Here is a 21918-nt window from a genome sequence, read left to right as displayed (position 1 = left end):
GGTGGGGGTGGCAGTGCAGACAGAATCCATTGCTCACCCCAACCTGTGCAGTAATAGCACCAGGGGACAGAAGGTTTTGGAGGCTTCCTCTCCTTTTAGCATCCTAACATTGAGTGTGTCCTGGTTCCCCATGTCTCCCCACCCCTAGCCAGAATGTTTCTGGTTTTGAATACAGATGGCTTTGAAGAGCAACTGTGGGTTCCAGGAAAAACTGAGCAGAACATATAGCTGTTCCTGTAGGTCCCTGCAGGTGCTCCAGCTGCTCCCATCAGCCCCTGAGCTGTAGGTGCACGTCCCCCTTCCTGGCCACACCCACAAGGGGCCCATTGGTTACAACTGATGATTGGTTACAACTGATGGGCTTGCCTCAATGTAGCAGCATCCCCGGAAGCCCACGGTGACTGTCAGAGTTTTCCTTGGTGCTCCACATCCTAGAGGCTTTGAGACATGTCGTGACCTGTGTCCACCATTCCAGCATCATGCGGAGTGCTGTCGCTGCCCACAACAGGTTGTGTGCTCCAGCTGGTCATCCCCAGCCCCTGGCAGCCACTCATGGCTTTCCTGTCCCTGTAGAATGTTACGTGGCTGGAGTCAAACAGCACACAGCCTTTTCCCATTGCCTTCTGTTCAGTCGCTTGTACTGCCATGGCCTCCCTGCCAGCAGCCTGCACAGTACCTTTAGAGCTTAACTGCTGGATCAGGTGACAAGCATGACAAGGGTGCCTTTAGTTTTCTGGACACTACTGAGCTGTCTTCTGTAGCGGCTGTGCCATCCTGTGTGCCCGCCCACCATGAATGAGAGTTCCCGCTTATCTTCATCAGTGTCCCAGCCTCTGGTCACTCCTTGCCATTGCCATTTTCTGGTGAGGTAGCATGCAGAACATCTTTTTCATGTGCTTATCAGTTTTCTGTGTATCTTCTGTTTTTAAAAGACAAGTAAATAACTCAAGGCAGAGTAATAGGGCAGGGGAGAGAGAGAAAGGTTGAAGAGGACATTCTTCCATGGGCTGCTTCTTTCTTCAAATTGCTGCAATGGCCTGCAGTGGAGCAGGCTAAAACCAGTATCCTGGAACTCTTTCCCGATCTCCCACATGGTTGGAAGTGGCCCAGGCGCTTCTCTTTTGTTGTTTTTCCAGGCCATTACAGTGGAGTAGCTGGGATACTGCCTGGCCACATATGGAATTGTCGCATCATAAGCGATGAATTAGCTGCCACGCCCCAGCGCTTGCTGGTGGTTTCTTTCACAGATAACGCTTTGGCCTTGTGCCTGAGGAACTTGTCAGCAAACCCAAGGCTGCCCAGGTTTCCTCCTGTTGGCGTTGTGGGAGTTTTCAACTCTGTGCTTTATCCGTGACTTTTGAGCTGACGGCACATGAACGGCATGGGATCTGTGTCTGGCTTCGCTGTTTCGCACGAGGATTTGCAAGTGGCACAGTCCTAGTATCTTTTCTACAGGGTACTTACATGCCACCTTGGCCCAAGGTCAGATGATTGTGTCAAGGTCAAACTGTCTCTGGGCTCTCTTGTTCCAATGCCATTTCTTTAAAACGAAAAAAGATGCATTTGACTAGTTGAAAGGGAGAGTTACAGAGACAGAGAGAGCGCACTTCTATCTGCTGACTCACTCTGCTAAGTGACCGCAATAGCAGGGCTAGGCCAGGCTGAAGACAGGAACCTGAAATTCAATGCAGATCTCCCATGAGGATGCAGGGGCCCAAGTACTTGGGCCCTCGTCTTCTGCTTTCCCAGGTGGATGAACGGAGCTGGATTGGAAGTGGAGCATCCATACTTAAATAGGCACCTGTAGGGGATGCTGACATTGCAGACAGTGCCCGAACCTGGTAGGCCTCGGCTCTGGCCCCTCTGGTGCCACTTCCCTCAGTCCTTATCCAGTACTGCAACGCCTTGATTATTGCAGCTTACAGTAAACCTTGTTGTGAGGTGGTATCAGCCCCCTGGCTCTGTTCACTGGTGTGGTGGCTCTCTGCATCTCTGGCCTCTCACTCTAAACTTTATAAAACCTTGCTCGTATCGGGGTTCGGGCCTTGGGATTCGGGGGCAACTGCCGCTCCTCACAGTGTGGCGGCTGTGGGGGGTGCCCCTGCCGGGTCGGACCCAATGCTGGGGGCTCACGCCAAAGACACTGCCGCAAGGCAGTGAACGAGTCCTCGGCCTCATCCAGGGCGGCCAGGGCACCAGGTGGTGCCAGGCTCTGCCTGCTGGCTGCCTGGCCGGGGAGCTCTGGGGTAATGGATGTCCGAATTGCTGCTTAGATAGCTCTAGGGTGACCCCACTGTTTCTGGGTTCTGAGTCAATCCTAAAGATTCCCAACGCCAGTAACTCTTCTTTTGGAGAACTTCTAATCACTCAATAATGCTGAGCTTTGAACACCTATAATGCAAAAGACAAGCCCCGGATTGTCTAGCAGGATATTTTTTTGCCTGACATGATGTTGGTTCAGGAGACTGGTCACATTAGGCAGGTCCATAATTTTAACTAGCACTCTAGAACCTTATCCTGGGGTGGACTCTGTGCACGATGTGTGGGCCACACCCTGTAGAAAGTTTGGCCCCACTGGTAAACCTAAATTTTAGGTGGTTATGGACTAAGCTAGGTGTGACCAAGGAGCCTGCCATCAATCACAGGTAAAGGGATCCACCATAGACTGGACTGGGCAAGGCAGCAGCACCCAAATGTGCATCCTGAATAGGCTGTGGGGGGGGCCGGGCTGCAAAATTCACCAGCTCATACAAGGCCAAATGGGAGGCCAGAGTACACCGGGCACTGGCCTAAAAACGAATGGCATGTATGTAAACTGGGTTTGGGAGTGGATCAAGTGGAGGGACTTGGGAAGCTCCCCTGGCGAGTCATAGCTCTCGCTGGTGAACACGCCGTCCAGATCTGGGGGTCAGACTAGCAGGGCATAGTAGCTCCAAAATGTCTAAATTGGTAATGGAACGTAATGTACTGGGCAGGACTGAGCAAACCTTTGTTTACAAGCAAAACTAGAAACCAGCATGGAACACAGGTCATACCGAGCTAGGCTCTTTCACCTACTGGTCCTCAGAGCAACCACGGGCAAATGCATGATTTACAGCTAGGAACAAGCCCAATCGGGGAGGTAACGGGACACCCTAACTAGGTTGAGGTTCCCACCAAGGGGCGTATGTGCTAGAATTGGAGCTGCGTTCTATCTAGGAAACAGTTGCAGTCACCCGAGGCACTAGTGTGGGCTGGGATTGGATGCACCAGGCCAGTTCAGACCCCAACACCATCTAGTGTCATGGAGAACCAGAGGGTAGATGTGGGAGTGACTAGGCTGGGTCTCAACCCCCTACTGAGCCATGCGTGAGCTGTATGTGGGTATGGACGAGCCATGGCCGGGCTGAAACATCCAACAACAAGAACCAGAATGGGGTGAAAGCCAGCCAGGAAAAGCCACTGTTCCTGCTAGGACAGGAGGTGAACTGAGTTGGGTTAGCTCAAGGACCCCCTGGCATGCGCAAAACCTGCCATTGGGAGGGGTTCTGATGGAGGAGCCTGGGCAACTCCTCTGGCAGGACACAGTCCCTGCAGGTAAGTGCAAGAAGCATGATAGGAAACAGTCCAGAATAGGCCATGGAAAGTTTCCCACTGGCACACATTCAGCATGGGTCAGGAGCAGACCAGGCTGAATCAGTCCATATCACCCACTGGCAAATCCGATCACCAGATCAGAGTGTGGGATGAGCCGGGTTTGGTCGCGACAAAACCAGTACACAATATGGAATGCCAGGGCGTGGTTGCCTGTACTGGATATGAATGCAGCACCCAACCAGCACACGTGAGATCCATGAAGGAAGGGAGGGGCAGAACTGGCGGGGGGATTAAGGGGCTGGTTCCCTCGCCAGACAGCTACTCCCACCGGAGAGCGTGGGCTGGGATAGAGACAGATTAGACTATGCAAGGCTACAACACCTGTGCGCTGCATGTGGAATAGATCAGGGAAAAGCCAGGCTGGGCTGATTATTCCTGCTGGTGCAAGCATAAATTAGAGTGGGTGAGGGATGTTTGGGCATAGCAGCAGAAGCTGGCACTGGGGACTAATTCTGTCAAGTCAAATCACAGAACCACCTAAAGAGTGCATAAACCGGGACAGAGAGACCTGGGAGGGAAAAAGTGGGTTCCCCCTTCTTGGGTCACTAGTCCCGTGGGAGGGCATGAAAACTAGGACGGGGGCTGGGATGGCTAGATAGAGACGCACTCAACAACACCCGTGAGGGCTGGATGGTTGAGTTGGTTAGATAGAACTAAGCTTTAATACCCATTGACAAGTGCCAGAGCCAAATGGGATGGGGGACAGACTGGTCTTCTGCTACACATACTGGCAAACCAGGGTAGGGGGCGGGCCTGGTGGGGGTTATCATGGGTCGCCCCAACTAGGCTGCAGCTCCCACTGGTTAGTGTGAGGGCCGAGTACGTGCTGGGCAGAACCAGACTGGACTGCAACACCCATTGGTTCCAGTACAACTCGGGACTGAAAACAGAACCAACCCAGCAATTGCAACCACCAGCTGATCGGGGTGATGGACTGTGCCGGGCCCTGTGCTTGCTAGAACATGCAAGAAACTAGTCTGGGAATACCTCAAAGTTTCTTTGGAGATCTCCCCAATCGAACTGCTGGACTCAGAACTCTAATCAAGAAAAGACAGAAGACAGAGCAGATCAATCATTCATCTCAGCTATACGTTGGCAGCGAAAAATGGGGCAAATGGAGACTTTATGATGGACCATATCAATCAGTGGACGACCTCATCGAGCGAAACTGGCAGCGATTCATAACTGGAGAACTATTAACACCACTCGAGCACATATCTCAGAGCATGCCCCACATCCGGGACTCGGGGTGGGCGGGAAACCGGGTGGGGCTTCTCCCTCAATATCCCCCTTTACCTCAGATACAAGATGGAAACAATATGGACATAATAGTATTACCCACTTCCCTATCCCCCTGAACCTTTTTTTTTTCTTTTTCTTTCTTTAACTGTAATTAACTATGTAAAGATTGTCAACAACAACACAATAAAATAGATAAAAAAAAAAAAAAAAACCCTTGCTCGTATCTGCAGAATAACTTGCTGGAACTTTGACTAGCATTGAATTCTGTTGACCAAATAGGGAAGACCTGGCATCTTGACAGTGCTCTGTCTTCAAGTTCCGAACATGGAATTGCCCTCAACTGCACCCCAAGCTGTCCTCTGAGCCAGCTACAGTTCGTCAGTGGGCCCTGTGAACTCACAGAGCTCACGACTGAGTCGGGAAAGGGAAACAATAGCTCAAAGCCAAATGATTCCACAGATGAACTGGGCTCAGAGCTTCAGCTTCAGCCTGGGACCTTCCTGGAGATGGTACCATGTGAGCCAAGGGGGGAAGAATGGATAGGTGTTGGCCAGGCAGAGGGAACAGCACCGACTGAGCCCCTGAGACAGGAAGGGGCTGTGAGGGTGGCAAAGCTTGGGAGGCATGTGTTGCCAGAGTGCAGGGGGAAGAACTGAGAGAAGGTGAGCTGCCAGCGAGAAGCCGGGGCCGGCCGTGCCCAGCCTTGGCGGGCCAGTTCTGTATTGCAAGAGCGGGTGTGGAGAAGGGGTGGGGGCTCTTGGCCTGGCCTGGCTCCATGATTCCTTGCCTGGAATTCGTAAGAGAGACACTTGGGACCTGGTAATTGTATGCCCTGTAGCTGGAATAAGATGCAAATTTGTGCAGTTAATGAAGAAAGCAATTTGGAGGCAGAGTGCTCTCAACAGTGCCTCTCTTTTGAGAAGCAGGTTGAGGGAATGGGAAATGGACGCACTGCCACCCACCAGACTGCAGCTGGCCCGGCTCCAAGGGGAGCCTCTCCCTTTGCAACAGCACAAGCCGACCCGGCTCGAATACCCCTTGCAGAGTCTGCATGGTCATCTGGCACCGGTGTGGAAATTACTGGCTCTGGGGCCTTGGCCCCTTGGCTGCCACCTGCAGGCTCTGACCCCAGCATGGGGAGAAGATGGCCTTAAGCGGTTCTCTGGAACCAAGGATGTGTGTCCTTGGACGAAGTTCTTAACCTCTCTGGGCTGGTTTTCCTTAGCTCTGCCAGTCATCTAAGCCTGGGTGCATGGATATCCTTTACTGTTGCCATCTGGAGCAGACACACTCTGCATCCCAGGTTCCATGTCCCCCATGATCTGTCTGGCCTCGAAGTAGAGTTCTGCCAACAGCTGGGACAAGGGCTGCCACCCACTGGTTCTGTGTCTTTGGGCCCCAGAGTTAGCCTGCTGACCCAGCCTGCCTTTTGGCATCCACCCGGCTTCCTCTCTGCCCTTCTACCTCAGGGGCCAGCAGATGACTTAACTGACATTATCTCTGCTAAAACTAGCACCTGACTCTATGCCAAGGCCTTGCCTGACACAGAGCTGTTCTCTCTGAGGCCTGCCTGGGGCTACACAGCAGGTGGGCTCAGAGCTGGTTCCCCAGGGCCTGCCGAGCACCGTGTCCTGCGCCCAACACATGGGGCAAAGCAAATGCATGCAGCCGTGTGGGCAGTGACACAACAGAGAGGAGGGAGACTCTGTAGGGAGGGAATCAGAGAGAGGAGCTTATGGGGGACCCTGCAGGGGTGGGGCCAGGCAAGGAACTACAATGTGGTTTCCTTGGTCACAGACCAGAAGCCAGGAAGTTTTAGTGGAAAAGGTGTTCCTGGCTGGGGCGGGGGTGGGATGAGGAGGTAGCAGGTGTAGTGCCGAGGAGATGAGAAAGGCTTAGATGTGGCAAAGCTGACCATGAGTCTCTTGCTGTGTGACCTCAGACAAGGCCTTTTACCTCTCTGAATGTGAGATTCTGCATGGCTGAGGTGGGTGATGTCACCGTAAGGGGACTGTGAGCAGATAAAGGCACCGCACTGACCTGGTCTACACGCAGGACCTTCACTGGTCGACACAGGCAGCCTCCTCACCCTGGGCAGGACACTCGCGAGCAAGAAGCAGAAGTCATGGCCGCGCTTGCCTTCACGCACCCCCTGCTCAATCCTGTCACGTCTCTTCTGTCTGTTCTACACTTGAAGTCAGTTTTAAGCTGAATCTGTGTGTGTCTGTGTGTGTGTGCTTAGCGTGAGGGTGACACAAGACCAGCAAGCCCAGTGTGAAGAAAGGATCCCTGCAAGTCTTCCTACTAAGACAGCCGTGGGCGTCTTCCTGCGGCCCCTTCTGCAAGTGTGCACACCCACGCAGGTTTGCAGAGGCATGCTCACTCGGCTGCTTCGTCGCACGGATGCTCAGGGCACCCATCGCCCTCAGGGCCCTCCCTGCGCCCCCCCCTCTGGGCCAGAATTTAGCCAGGCCCACAGTGCCCAGTGTTTGTGTTGTGTCCAGTGTTCCAGGCTCTATGGAACATCTGGGTTTTGTTTGTTCGTTTTAAAAGAAAGGTTTATGTGTTTATCTGAAGGGCAGAGACATAGAGAAAGCAAGATTTTCTACCCACTGGTTTACTTCCTGATGGCTGCAGCAGCCAGGGCTGGGCCAGGCCAAAGCCAGGAGTCTGAAACTCCACCCAGGTCTCTCGCATGGGTGGCAGGGCCCCAAGGACTCAGACCCATCCTCCGCTGCCTTCCCAGGTCCGTTAGCAGGGAGCCGCCATGACTAACCAGCCCTCCCATGTGGGACAGCAGTGTCGCCGGTGGCAGCTGAACCCGTAGTGCCACATGCCAGCCCTGAACTTGTCATCTGTGAGGCAAAGAGGTTCTTGGAAGCCAAATAGCCAAGCCAAGGTCCTGGGCATGGTGAAGATTCCGTCACAGTCACCCAGCTGCCGTCCTGCAGAGCGCAGTAAATCCCATCACCCAGGGACGAGGGGCGCCCCGGGGAGTCCGTAGCAGTCTCCCTCCCCTCCCCTGGCCTCCAGTTGCTTATGCACATGATATAGTTGTTGTTTTTTTTTTTTTTTAAAAGCCCAATAGCCCAGTCAGGAGATACTTGTTTACAGAAAGGTTGAAGACCATTGGCTGGTGATGGAAGTTTTTAACCATATGGAGATTCTTGCTGGTCTCCTGTGCTTTTGGTTTGATGAGGAAGCTGCCTGTGGCTTCCAGGAGGGGACCAGGTGCTTGCTGCGTTGAGCCAAGAGACCTCTGCTTGCCAGGGTCAGCTGCCAGGTTCCTGCAGTGAATCCCTGTGCTGTGCGTGGCAGGTGCTTACCGACGTCCGCTCTGGCGCATCCCGGATGGGGCCGCCTGCGGCTGGCATTCTCTGCCTAGCCTGTGCATGGTCAGCCTCTGGCCAGGGCCTGCCACGAGGTGCTGGGGTGGCTCTTGCTATTAAAGTGCCCCGCTCTCTTAGAGTCACTAAACCTAACTGCTTCTATGATGGTGAGGGATAGGGATACAGTCTCCCCTGTGTACAGTGTCCCCTCAGCCTGCACGTGTACCAAGAGCATAGGGCTGGGAGCCGCTGGGCTGGACCACAGCTTTGGGTGTGAGTCTGGTTGGTCAGCAACGCTGGGCACTGAGCACCTGCTCTAAACCAGGCCACATGGCCGGGAAGCACTTCTTACACAGGGTCTCACTTTCAGAGCAGCCCTGCCGGTGAAGAGCAGGCCTTGGACTGGGAGGCTACCTCTGACCTCCTCCTCATTCGGAGAGAGGTGGGCTTTTGGGTGTCTAAGCCCCGTGCTGCGTGACTCTGGCTCCACCCCAGTGCCAGTATGGGGCAGGTGACATCCAATCTGATAGGCGTATTACTTGTATTAGATGACACAGGTTTAAATCCTGCCTGGCTGTGTGGTTTATTAAATGAGGATTAACTATCCCGATCTTGCAAAAGTACACACCCTTGGGCCTGGCGGCGTGGTCTAGCGGCTAAAGTCCTCGCCTTGAAAGCCCCGGGATCCCATATGGGCGCCGGTTCTAATCCCGGCAGCTCCACTTCCCATCCAGCTCCCTGCTTGTGGCCTGGGAAAGCAGTGGAGGACGGCCCAAGGCTTTGGGACACTGCACCCGCGTGGGAGACCAGGAAGAGGTTCCAGGTTCCCGGCATCGGATCGGCGCGCATCGGCCCGTTGCGGCTCACTTGGGGAGTGAAACATCGGACGGAAGATCTTCCTCTCTGTCTCTCCTCTGTGTATATCTGGCTGTAATAAAAATGAATAAATCTTTTAAAAAAAAAAAAGTACACACCCCCCAGTATACTTTTATTTAGTATACATGAAATAAAAGCAGCTGTTGTCTTTGAAATGTAATCAGTGGGTAGAACAGCACAGGACTAGAGGGAGTCTCAGAGCACAGTGTCATTCCTTCATTCATTGACTCAGCAAGGATCAGCTGGGGGTCTGCTGTGTCAGTCGTCAGAGTGCAGTGGGCAAGAACTTGGAAAGCAGATGTATCTGCCTGTAGTGCCACCAGTGGTGGGTACTGCCAAGAGAAAGGAAGTTGGCTGACATGCTGGGGATCCCAGAAGAGAGGCCCAGCAGGATTGGGGTACATGCGGGACGAGCCTGCAGGCGCTAAGTGGGGTACATGGTGGGAAGATTTTTTTTTTTTTCATGATACAGTTCCTTAGGCTCAGGGTTTTCCCCTTGGTGGGAAGACTTTTAATGAGCAGTTTTAATGCCCAGAGCCAGCTGCCAACAGGGCGCGCCAGCCAAACTTGAGATTCATGGGGAGTGTGAGCCAGGCTGCCAGGTGCTGCCATGGCCGTGAACTCTTGGTATAATGGCCACCCGCAGCTCAGCACACACCTCCAGTGTGTCTGGAAATGAGACACAACAGGGCTTCATCCTCACCTGGGTCATCACAGCTTCCAGGCCTCACCCCAAAAATGGGGTTGGGGGTTGCGCTTGGCATCTGCGCTGTGAGAAGCTCCTGGACGGACACATGCTCACCACCTATTTGGAGCCTGAGAGCAGCTGGTGGGAGGGGGTGGCCTGCAACCCCACCTGCTGCCAGGCAGCGCTTCTGTGGTGTGCCATGGTATGGCGTGGAGGTTGGTGGGGACAAAGGCAGGGGTTTCAGAGGTTGGCACATGTCCTGCAGAGAGGCAATGTGGGTGTGAGAGGGCTCCGGTTTGCTGGAAATGAAACACCACCAACTCTGAGCGTGTCGATCCCAGAGGCAAACTTTCAGATGGATTCTCTACTGACCAGGACACGATTTTCATGTTTCCCTGGTGAGTCACCACAGGCACCTCAGTTCCTATGAGCTGCATGGACCAGATCCCCAGGGACAGGCTAGGGAGAGGCCATCTTTGGGGTCCAGGGAAGGGACCCACTGAGGCCAGCCCAGAGCCCCCAGGCATGTCCCTGGGATAGTCGTTTATCCGTCCCTACCCCTTCTACACACCCACATTCACACTTAGCTCTTACTCTCTTGCGGGCTGTGTGTTACGGGGTCTGGCCACCATCCTGCATGTCTTACCCAGGGAAAGCCCCCAAGTGCCTTTCCACACTCTCTGCCGTGACCAATCGGGAATGCATCTTGGCATCCGAGAGCAGGAGGAATGCGGACGTTGGGAAGCAGGGCCATGAACTTGTCCTTCAATTGTCCATCATTCAGTGAACTTCACACAGGACAGGATGTTGCTGCCGGGGCCTCAGGACTTGGACTGCTTGGTTCCTGTCTCCCTTCCTGCCTGGCCTTACGGGAGCTGGATCAGAAGCACAGCCAGCAGCAGAGTTCACGCCCTGTGTCAGCTGGGGGTGGTTTGACCTGCCTGGAGGAGGTGTCTGAAATTGGGGTGAGGGCCTGGTGGGAGAGAGGCTGGCTATGGGTCAGTGCCCTGGGTTCAGGCGGGGAGGGTGGCAGCGTGAACGTCGCATGGATGCCACTTCAGGGATGAGCTCTGCACAGGCCCCTTCTAGGAGGGAGTGAGGATTTGTGATGGAATAAAAACACATCCTTTTGTTTTCTGAAGAAAAAAAAAAAAACTGTACTTGAACAACACACACAAAAAAAGGGAGACCTGCTTGTGGCCTGGGAAGGCAGTCGAGGACGGCCCAGTGCATTGGGACACTGCACCCACGTGGGAGACCTGGGAGAGGTTCCAGGTTCCCGGCATCGGATTGGCGCGCACCGGCCCGTTGCGGCTCACTTGGGGAGTGAATCATCGGATGGAAGATCTTCCTCTCTGTCTCTCCTCCTCTGTGTATATCTGACTTTGTAAAAAAATAAATCTTAAAAAAAAAAAAGCGGGAGAAAGACACAGTGAGAAATCTTCCATCTGCTAGCTCACTCCCCAAATGACCGCAGGAGCCGAGGCCAGATCCGGCTGAAGTCCAGAGCCCCGAACTCTAGCTGGATCTCCCACACAGGTGCAGGGGATTCCACCGCTTTCCTGGGCACATTAGGGAGCTGGATCAGAAGCGGAGCAACTAGGTCTCCAATTGGTACTCATACAGAATGCCGGCATCACAGGCAGGAGTGAATCATGCTGTGCCACAACACTGTTCCCTAACTCCTACTTCTCATACAGGATCCAGCCTCAAGTGTTTTGTTTTAGCACCAGAGAACGGACTCGGACACTCACCTCAGAGAGCCTCGCACACTGAGGACAACCCCTATGTGGGCTCCCCGGAAGGATCAGGCCCATGGCTACACCTGCCCTGGACCCTGGTGTCCATGCGCAGGAAACACAGAGGATGGAGCCCCGAGTTGAACCCAGCCCTGAGTGCGTGACCGGCAGCGTCAGGCCAGAGGAGATGACACAGACACATTGGTGGGAAATGTGGAGAAACCAGAAGAGCACGGGTGAGGGCCCTGGACCTGCAAGAACATGCTGTGTGGGGACATGATTTGGGGTGAAGACACAGGAAGTCTCTGGCGGTTAGGATTGTGGCCTCCCGTGGGGACACAGTGGGACGGACACACAGAAGGGCCCCCCCGGAGTGGCTGGCACAATCCTTCTGGAGGTGTCTGCCTTGCAATAATGCCCACGTTCCTGTGCTAGGTTGGGGTGGTGTTCTGAGTCAGTGAATTATTCAGTTCTGCAGAACGGGCAGAGGCACTGGGTGCAGGCAGGGAGAGGAGTCCCAAGGCCTGTGTCACCCACCTCTTGCACCCCCTCCACTCCCTGAGCAGGAGCCTCCTCACCTGGAAGAGTAATCCTGGCAGCCAGACGAGCCCCCATCCCCACTCCTATGCCCATTGGCTGCTAAGAATGTGCCCGGGCAAGCAGCTGAAATGGTACACCACTGCCTGTCATCCTACGTAGGCAACACCTGACTGGTCCCAGGAAAAGCCCCCTGTGCACCTGATTCTCCCTTGTCTACCAGGCGGTACTGAACTTACACTCTGGGCAGGTGGAACTTGAACCAAAAGCTGCCCTCCCAGCCAGCCCTGGTTGTCTGCCCTTGCGTCACTTACTTTGTAGTAAGTGCTGCTGGAGCTCTGTGTCACTGGGAGGAAAGACTTTTTGGGTATGGTCGCATTTTGTCCAGATCCGCACTTCACCAAGAGCATGGAAGAGGCCGCTGATGCTTTGCTGCCACGACAAGTAAGGGCCCAAGTCAGCATAACTGTGGGACCCTAAGCCGACCACGTCTGACTCTTCATCTGCAGCCACCCCTGAAGGATGGCCTCAAGTGCATGTGCCATCAGAGGGCTCTGAAGAGCTGCTTAGCTGGCGCCCACCTCCCTTCTTGGAGATTCTTCATGGTGCGAAACTGAAGCTCCACCCCCACTGAACTTTCCATCCCTGCGCCCCTGGTCACTCCCCCACGTTGCTTTCTGTGCCCATGGATCTGAGTCCTCCAGGAACCTCATGTGAGTGGACCTGACCAGTGGCTCATTTACTTAGCCGTGCGTGACTGTGTGTCCCCTCGTCTGCTGGCCTCCACTTGCTGCTGTTGTGAACGGCACTGCTGCAAACGGGGGCCAATAGTTAGCACTTGCCCTCTCCTCTTGGGGCTGGGAAGCAGCCAGCAGCAGGAGGCAGTGGCCGCGCTGGGTCAGGGGAAGCACACACGCAGCTCCCAGCTGCGGCTTCCCTGGAATGGAGAGCTCCTCTCAGGAGCATCTGAGGAGAACTCGGATCATTTTTCCATTTCCTGGATCTTGACTGTTTCCATGCAAAGTGAACTGGGCCCCAGGGAGGTGAAGTGTCTTGGGTGCTGCAAGGACTTGAAGCTAAGGTGCCATTTGCTTGTCCCTCATCCGTTTGTTCAGCATCTCTCCCACCGTATTTGCTGCACAGTTTCCACCGCTTGCAATCAGTACAGGTTTTAGTGACTTCGGAAAACAGGAGGAGGGGAAAAAATCAATAGAAAAGAACAGGATTGAGTCAGGTGCCCATTTCAGAAGCAGGTGGCAGACCGACAGCAGTGTGCCAGGATCCCAAGGCTGGCAGCCATGTGGCTGGGGCCACACTCAGTGTGCCGTGGAGGCACTGGGAAACACAGCCCACATCCGCAAACTCCCCCTCCTGCCTCACCTTCCAGGCACGGGGCCTGTTCTGCCGCCTCTCAAGCACTTGGAACACTTTGCTGTAGTCGGGCGAATGTGTCAGTGAGGATTTTCCCTTGGCAGAGCCACGCTGTTAAAAGGTAAATGGTCCCCAAGGAGCTCTTCGAAATTCTGAGGGCTCTTAAGAGTTCCTCCAGCTGGCTTGTTACCAGGATGCTCAGAGACTCAGGGTCCAAGAGGGAGAGAAGGCGCCCACGGTGGGACTCACCCCCGCCCCGGCCCCATGTCCAGTAATCTGTTCTGACCACGACTCTTTCACACGAACCAAGGATGGTACTATCAAGAAAACAGAAAATCTCAGAAAAAAACCTCTGGTCTTGAGTGGGCGCCTTGCCTTGGGACGAGAGGAGTTGAGACAATGGCTTGAGGTCACCCTGCCAGTCCCTCTCATAGCTGTTGAATTGCCCAGCTGCCCTGCAGGTGGTGAGCACATGGAGTCCATGCATGTGTAGTCCTCGGCCTTCGTAAGTGCGGCTCCTGGTGATAGACCTCAGGGGTGGGGGTAGGGGAGGGCAGAGCGGCTGGGGGAACCCTGTTCCACCTGCCTGTGCTCAGAGCCAGGTGAAGGAAGGGGGGACAGGACAGGAGGGGCAGACACAGGGCCTCGGCCGCTGGAGTTGATGTTTCATGATCTTTTCCTGGCAGATGGTTCCAGGTTTTTCCACACAAAGATGGTGCCGTCTGCAAGCCCAGTTGCTTTGGTCTGTTTCTGTTCAGACTGCATGCCTTCATAGCCTCCCCTCACCTGATGGCTTGGCACCTTTTTAAAAAAAAAAAATTATTTATTTTTATTGTAAAACCAGATATACAGAGAGGAGGAGAGACAGAGAGGAAAATCTTCCATCTGTTGGTTCATTCCCCAAGTGGCCACAATGGCTGGTACTGCACCGATCTGAAGCCAGGAGCCTGGAACCTCCTCTAGGTCTCCCACATGGGTGCAAGGTCCTAAGACTTTGGGCCCTCCTCAAATGCTTTCCCAGGACACAAGCAGGGAACTGGATGGAAGTGGGGCCATCGGGATTAGAACCAGCACCCATATGGGGTCCTGGCGAGGACTTTAGCTACTAGGCTGCTGTGCCGGGCCCGGCTGGACATCTTTTAATTCCTTTATTTCTGTGTGAGAATGAGACCTGGCTGGAGTGAGCCAGGGGTGGGCCACACTGCACCTCCCTTGGTGGCCAGCAGGACCCAGGAAGATCTGCAGGGTGAGGGCCGTGGCACACCTCTCTGAGTCTGATTTAGCAGGTGTTCTGGCCGATCGCAGGTGCCGAGCACAGGGAAAGCTTTCCAGAGAGCATTCAAACCCTGGAGCCTGTTTCTAGAGTGTCTGTTCTTTGTGGAGCGCCTCCAGCTTCCTGGCTCTGAGATGCCAAGCTGATTCAGATCTGAACCTGACACCCACAGTCAAATGAGAAAGTCTGATCCGTAATTAAGGAATTACAGCCCAGCATGCAGAGGGTTCTAATAGAGCTCAGGGCAGAACCCAGAGGAACACTGGGGAAGGAAGCCAGTCTGCCCAGCAGAGGGTTGTCTTCAGGGAAGCCACTGCCAGAGGAGGCTGCAGAGAGTTAAGGGGTCGTCTTTTCGGGCTGGGGGTGTGGGGAGACAGGCAGAGGGAACAGCAGAGGAGAAGGGTGGGTAGGGGAAGCTGAAACGTCAGCCCCTGAAGCTGCACGTGGTCGGGGCCAGCTCAAAGAGATGCTTGTCCACAGTGGGTTCAACAGGATGAACTTGAGCTGGATGGTACTGGCACTCTGCCTCGGTTTCCAGAATGGAAGCTGTTTGCTCATCTCCTGGGCATTGGTTTTGCAGCCCGGAGATGGGAAGAAAGAAGTGAAGGCGCTGGGAAGGAAGTGGATTTACCCTGGCAGTGGCACAGCGGCAGGAGAGCAGGAAGGGTGACGAGCATGCGGGGGGCTGGTGGGAGCAGGGCAGGCCTGAGTGTCAGAATCAAGGGGACTTGAGGGGCAGCAGCCGCACCATGGGTGCAGGAGGATCAGGAAAGAATGGTTCTTTGGAATGTTTCGGCTTCTTAGAGAATTGTCCCTAGAGGTTTAGTTCTTGTTTTTCTGGAAGTTGTTTCTTTTGAGTGTAATACCGTGAGCAGACTGAATACAAAGCAGCCCTGTTGTGTTTGGGTTCCTCTTAGAGTCCCTTTGAGGCCTGGGCATTATGTCCTGACAACAGTGGTAGGCCATTCAAAAGTTTGAGCAGGGGACTTGAACTCGGGCTTTGAGAAGATCCCCTGCCCTTCATGTGGTCAAAAGGTTGAAAGATTGCAGTGGGAGGACCTGACGGGGGTGCTCCTGGGACCCTGGCTAGGAGATATGGCTGAAGGTGGTCACCGTGTCTGCTCTCTCACACCCGCCTTGCAGTTTCACAACAGGCTGGAGTGAGACAGTAGCAGCAGCTGCAGGGGAATGTTCCCTCCACCGGCCAAGTCTTCAAGATCTGAATCCTGTCCTGGGCCCTTGGGCGTTCTCATGCAGCAGGAAGTTTGTGTTGAGCAGCACAAGACCTGAGAGGTGCCTCCCCCTTGTGCATGGCTTGAAGGGGTCTCCAGAAGATCATGTTCTCGGAGGAGGGGGTGGTCTCTTGGCCAGCTCACCCCCTGCCTCCCAACACTCCCTGTCTTTGGGAGGAAATCGAATGTGTCCTTAGTTAGCTCTTGATGGAGGAGGCAACCAGAAGTAAGCCTTGCTGTCAATCACTAGGGAAAGCATTGCTTTTGAGACTGGCCAATTAGCCAGTGGGACTGAGGGTCTTGGATGAACCAGGATGGGGTCTTACCTTCTCCTAAGGCATGCTGCAAATGGGAAAGGAGTGGGAAACGCTTGTATGTCTCCATCTCCTGCAGCTTGGCCTGGCATGACACCTAGTACCACATGATTGCTTAATTAATAGTGGCTGAATACATTAATGGGTTAGCATAACATGACACCCTGGAAATGGTGGGTTGGATCAGAACTGCAACATGTTATTAAAGGCAGAATTCATCCACGAGTTCATCGGGTTGGGGTCAAGACCATGATTCTCTCCAACTGGCTGCAATGGCACCATTGGGAAAGTCTTCAGGATTCCTGAGGCCTAGGCTGCAGCTCAGACAAATGAATTCAGAGCCCGGTGAGGTTTGTTTAAAGCTCCCCAGGAGATTGCAGTGAGGGCCACTGGTCTGGGTGCTAGTGGACTGTACTATTGCCCTACCCTTGTAATGGATCTAAATCCAGGGAAAAGACACCTGAACTCATAATTCAGTGGTGTGCAGGGCATGAGATGCATTAATAGAGAGGTGAAAGCCGCTGTAGTCAAAGAAGGCTTAGTGGCCAACAGATACAAGACAGCTTGGAAGAGGAAGGGACTTTTAAGATGGGGTTTGCAGGATGAATAAAAGTCCATCAATATCATCCTCCTTCCCTCCCTCTCTTCCTTCCTCTTTACTTCCCTTTGTTAGCTTTCCCATCTCCCCTCTCTCCTGTCCATCCTTCGGACCCTGCTTTGTCCTTGGTGGCTGCGAAGCAGACCCAGAAGGAGGCACCAGTAGACCCCTGCAGAAGCCCAGATGTTAAGAAGCAGAGCATGTGGGGCTGGTGAGCTCGTTTCCACTGGAGTGGAGTGGGTCACACGGGCAGCCTAAGGAGATGGACCCTTTCTTGCAGTGCGTGTTGGAGCAAAGCAGTCAGAGCAGAAGACTTCGAATGATGCTTCCCACGTTTCAGGTGGTCCCGGAAATGACTGCAAACAGCACGTTGATCAGCACTGACTCACTGGCTCAAGAGTGTATTTTAGTCCTTCTGATTATCCCCAGGAGTCTTCATGTGGCACTCGCTCACATTTCTGAATCCTTCTCTTGAACAAAACGAAATCTCTTTCACATTATCCAGCTGAAGGTAATGACATGATTTTCCCATCATCCTCTTTATTCCCAGTTCCTTCTTTGTCCCAACGCTGGCTGAGCTATTCCAGGCCCTTTGCCTTTCCATGTGAGTTTTGGAATAGTCTCCCGTGTCCCTGAGACACCCGGCCAAGGCCTCAGTGGGAGCTGCAGTGCGTGTGTACGTGCATCCGGGGAGTCTGGGCACTCGGCAACATCCTACATTTCTTCCACCTGCCTGTGATAGCTTGTAGGCTGTAGATGGGAGCACGCCATCCGGGGGTGCAACGGTTTCCTTTAAAGGATATTTTAGGGAGCGTAAGGTCCTGCGCTAGGGAAGTTTCAGCGCATGAGAAACGCTGTTCCACTTTCCTCTTGGCTGCATGTTTCTGATGACAGCTCTGCTGTTGTTCTCACTGTGGGAAGGTGTTGCTTTCTGGCTGTTTTCGAGCTGTTTTGTCGTTAGCTTTAGGGAGTTTAGTTCTGTCTCCAAGTGTGGATTGGAGAGGGTGTCATCCTGCCTGGGGCTCACTCAGCCTCTTGGCTCTGTAACTTCACGTCTCCTGCCGGATCTGAGCAATTTGCAGTCATAATTTCCTTGAGCACATTTTTGCCTCCACCCTCTGTCTCGTCTCCTTCTAAGACTAGGACGGTGCAGATGCCAGTTGTCCTTCTTCAGCCCCACGGGACCCATTTCTTCAGTCCATTTCTGTCTGATGCTGCAATCGAATGACCCCCGGTGTTTCCTCTTGCTCTTTGCATATTCGTGGATTTGGGTCCCTCCATCCTGTTTTTGAGCTCTTCCATTGAAGACTTTTTATTTCAGCTGTTGTATTTTTCTGTTTTACAGTTTCCTTTTGGTTTTCTTTCCTATGTTCTGCTTCCTTTTTCTAAAATTTTTAAAGATTTATTCATTTTTATTAGAAAATCAGATATACAGAGAGACAGAGAGGAAGATGATCCATCTACTGATTCACTCCCCAAGCGGTTGCAACAGCTGGATCTAAGCTGATCTAAGGTGCAGACTACACTTCTGCTTATCACCCATGGAGGATCTAGGTCACCCAGTTACAGAGGAGCCTGGATAAGCAAAAACGCAGTGGTGTTGACATCAGCAGGCGCCTTCCCAATGCAAGGCCCTGTCCCAGGTGCTTCATCTGAAACCAACTGCTGCAACCCCGGTGTAGGTCACTTATCACCCTTGAGAGTGTCAGGCCATTTTCTCCCCTGGCATCAGATCCAGCTGGTGTCTGCTTGTACACCTTCCGTGTTGACAAACTTGCCCTTTCCCAGTGTAGCTCATTGCAATGCTGAATACTGTCTAATTTTAGAAGAGCCTGCCTTATTTTGGGTTGCAAGCTTCTCTCTGAGCCTGGGCTGGAGCCAAGTAGGCCTGGGTGCATGATCACTCATTCTTGCCCCCAGGGGAGGCCAGGCAGCTCCTGGTGTCCATCAGTAGTGGGAGGCTAGGGTGCTTGTAAAACAACAACAATGTCTAGGGCAGACTCCAGAGCAGAATTTAGCAGAAGCCTCCAGCGGGTACCCAAGTTGAGAAACCCTGAGTTAAAGAGGCAGGGCCTCGCTTTGAATGTCGATTCAGCAGCCGCCTCTTGGTTGTATGACCTTGGGTAAGCTGCCTTGCCTCTCTGAGCTGGAGCTGACCATTCCCTCCTTGGCCTCGAGGCCCAGCAGACCCTGCTGATGGACGTGTGGTGGCCCTTTAGCATCCTTCCCACTCGGACTGGCTCTGCGTCCTTGCCCACACGCAGCCCTGACAGCACAGGGCAGCCCTGATGGCATGAGCTGTTGGTGGCCACACTAGTCACAGATTCCATACCTGCCTGTGGTTTGGGACGGAGCCCTCACTGTAATTCATCAGAGCCCATTGCTTGCATCCTTCTTGTGGAAGGGCTGGCCTCTGCTGCTGCTTAGAGAAGATTGCCTTGGATTGAGCGTGCATCCCCACACTGCCAGCTCGGCGGACCCTCCCTCCCCCGACTTGTGTTCTATCTCCCTGGAGTACTCCATCTGTCCCATAGTGGCGCTGTCGGCTGAAGCTTCAACCTTGGCATGGTGGTGGGAACCACAGAGCCCCCAGGGGTCTCCTGGGCAGCCAGACAAGATGAGGCCCACTGTCCCCAGATTTTTCCCAAGCTCTTTGCCCAGAAAAGCCATCATGGGTCTGCTTTTTCAAATCACCTTGCATTTTGAGTTGGTTAATGCAGTGATGATAGCATGCCCAGGGGGCCTTGGTGACCCCAGCTGGCTTCCTGGCCTGTCACCATCCTGAAACTGCGAGTCATTTAGGGATGACTCACCAAGCACTGTAGAGCGCAGCTGGTCCTAAGTGGGGCATGAAGAAATTGGTGGTTCTCCATTGCCCAGAAGGGAGCTGGGAGTGGGATGTCCCCTTGCTATCCTCCCTGGGTTTCCTGGTTTAGTGTCTATGCCCATAGGTCCCTAGGGCATTGCCTCCTTCCTCAGAACTGCCCCGCAGCATTCCTCTGGCCGGTCCTCACGGTGCCTCCTCCTTGGAATTGGCCCCAGTGGCTGAGGGTTGAACTCATAATCCCCAGGGCTGTGACTGTCTTTCCAGGAATTCTCAGTTCTGTAGCTTCTGAGGACAGATGTGGGCCCTTCCTCCCAAGATGCCTCGCCACCAGGCGGGAAGTAGCTGTGGGACAGGGACGCACTATGCTGAGACCCCAGCATCGCACCTGCCTCTCACTCGGTTACCTATCCCGCATCCATGTAGCAGGCATTTATTGATTTTCACTTCTGTCTTCCCGCAGGGATGCAGTAGCCGAGCTGTGCAGCAGGAAATGTGCTGAGCATGGAGCATTGGCTATCAGGTGAGGGGGGAACGTGGGCAGAGTGAGGTTGTCGGGACCTGGTGGCTTCCTAACTGGTCAGAGATTTTATACATTCATTTATCCATTCCCCTATCCAAGCTCCATCCTTTTTTTTTAGGAGATTGTTTTGTTTCAAAGGCACAGTGGTAGTGAGAGAGGTCTTCCATCCTCCAGGTCACTCTCCAAATGACTGCAGTGGCCTGGGATGATCCAGGCTGCAGCCAAGAGCCCAGAGCTCCACCCAAGGCTCCCACATGTGTGGCAGGGGACGACACACTTGGGCCATCCCCTGGTTCTTTCCCAGATGTATTAGCATGGAGTTGGGTCAGACACAGAGCTGCCAGAACTTGAACCAAGGCACCAATGTGGGATGCTGGCACTGCAGGCAGCAGCTTATCTTGCTGTGCCACTGCACTGGTCCTCCTCCCATTTATTTTTCTGATACACTTTGAAGTGAGTTGTAGGCCTCTGTAGATTCTGACCCTTAAATACTCAATATGGTATGCTAATTTTAGCTCAGCAAACTCAATTGAGTCACAGATTTTTTTTTCCTTATAAAAGGAAAATATAAATTGCTATGGATAAAAGCAAATCATCCTCTGTCAGATATAATTAACATTGCTAACTTAAATCATCGTGTATATGTGTGATGAAAAATACACCTTAGCTTCCCCTCTCTGCTGAGCAGTGAGGAGAAGGGAGAAGGGGCGCTTGGGGAGGCGAGGGACAGAGGCTGGAGCGCCCTGCAGAAGGCCTATCTGGAGAGTATTTCAGGGAACAGCTTCTGCTTCCAAATCAAACTGTAAAACTGTGAAAATGAAAATCCCACAGTGCTACCAGGATCATCATCAAAACACTCATGGGAAATGTATTATATCACCAAAAACCGCACAGGCGGGACCGGAGTTGTGGCAGAGCAGGGAGGAGCTCCACCCGTGAGGCCAGCTTCTGTGAGCCCAGCTGCTCCCCTTCCCGTCCGCTCCCTGCTAAGGCACCTGCGCGGGCAGCAGGGGATGACCCAAGTGCCCGGGTCTCTGTCACCCACGTACGAAACCTGTGTGGGAGTGAACGGGCAGGTGGAAGATTCTATCAACTAATTTAAAAACATTAAATAAAGGGTGTCCCCCCCTCTTCGAGAGGTACCCCCCCTCCTGGCTTTCTTTCGGGAGGTGCTTTTACGATCCCTCTTCTTTCCCTGCCCACCTGGTCCCTTCACAAATAAACTTTTCTGTCTGCAACCAGTTCTTGGCTTTTTATTTCTGTATTAAGCTGAGAGAAGAGCTCACAGGGTTTTTTCTGGTAACATATATTCCCTGGCGCCCAACATGGGGCATGAAAAAGAGATTTAGACTGGAGCCACGTGGGCCCCACTCAACTGAGAGGAGAGTTCACAAGATGGGAAACAAGCCAAACACCACAAACACCACTTTGGGGCTTCTCTGGAACACTGGGGCTCCTTTGACCCCCAGCATCTAAAGAGAAAGTGCCTGATTCTGTTTCCACACCACAGCTTGGCCTGCTGATGAGCAGAGAAAACTAAACCATAAACTACAGGTTCCAACTGAAAGTATCGTTAATTCAGGTTATTAGAGCAAAGTGTGATTATAACTAATTGGTAACTTTAAAACACTTAAAGAGATTTTTACAAAGCTATTACAAATAAATTATTAAATGAAATAATTTTAAAACTTTGCATGGATTTCTACATTATTTTATACCAAAGTAAATCTATCTTT

At 53.2% G+C, this 21918-nt stretch overlaps 1 protein-coding gene across 1 annotated transcript in view; it reads left to right on the top strand.

Moving 5' to 3' along the window:
- Nucleotides 1–21918, top strand: part of SLC6A1 (solute carrier family 6 member 1) — a 147541-nt gene that overhangs the window by 123150 nt on the left and 2473 nt on the right. Inside the window, exon 16 of the mRNA XM_058678513.1 lies at nucleotides 20123–20182. Within this exon, the coding sequence (XP_058534496.1) occupies nucleotides 20123–20161 (39 nt within the window). The 3' untranslated portion in view covers nucleotides 20162–20182. The remainder of the gene's footprint in view (nucleotides 1–20122; nucleotides 20183–21918) is intronic.

The sequence above is a fragment of the Ochotona princeps genome, chromosome 21, assembly GCF_030435755.1.
Source record: "Ochotona princeps isolate mOchPri1 chromosome 21, mOchPri1.hap1, whole genome shotgun sequence".
Lineage (NCBI taxonomy): Eukaryota > Metazoa > Chordata > Mammalia > Lagomorpha > Ochotonidae > Ochotona > Ochotona princeps.
The sequence above is the reverse complement of the archived record's forward strand: the minus strand, read 5'-3'. Positions and strand labels throughout refer to the sequence as shown.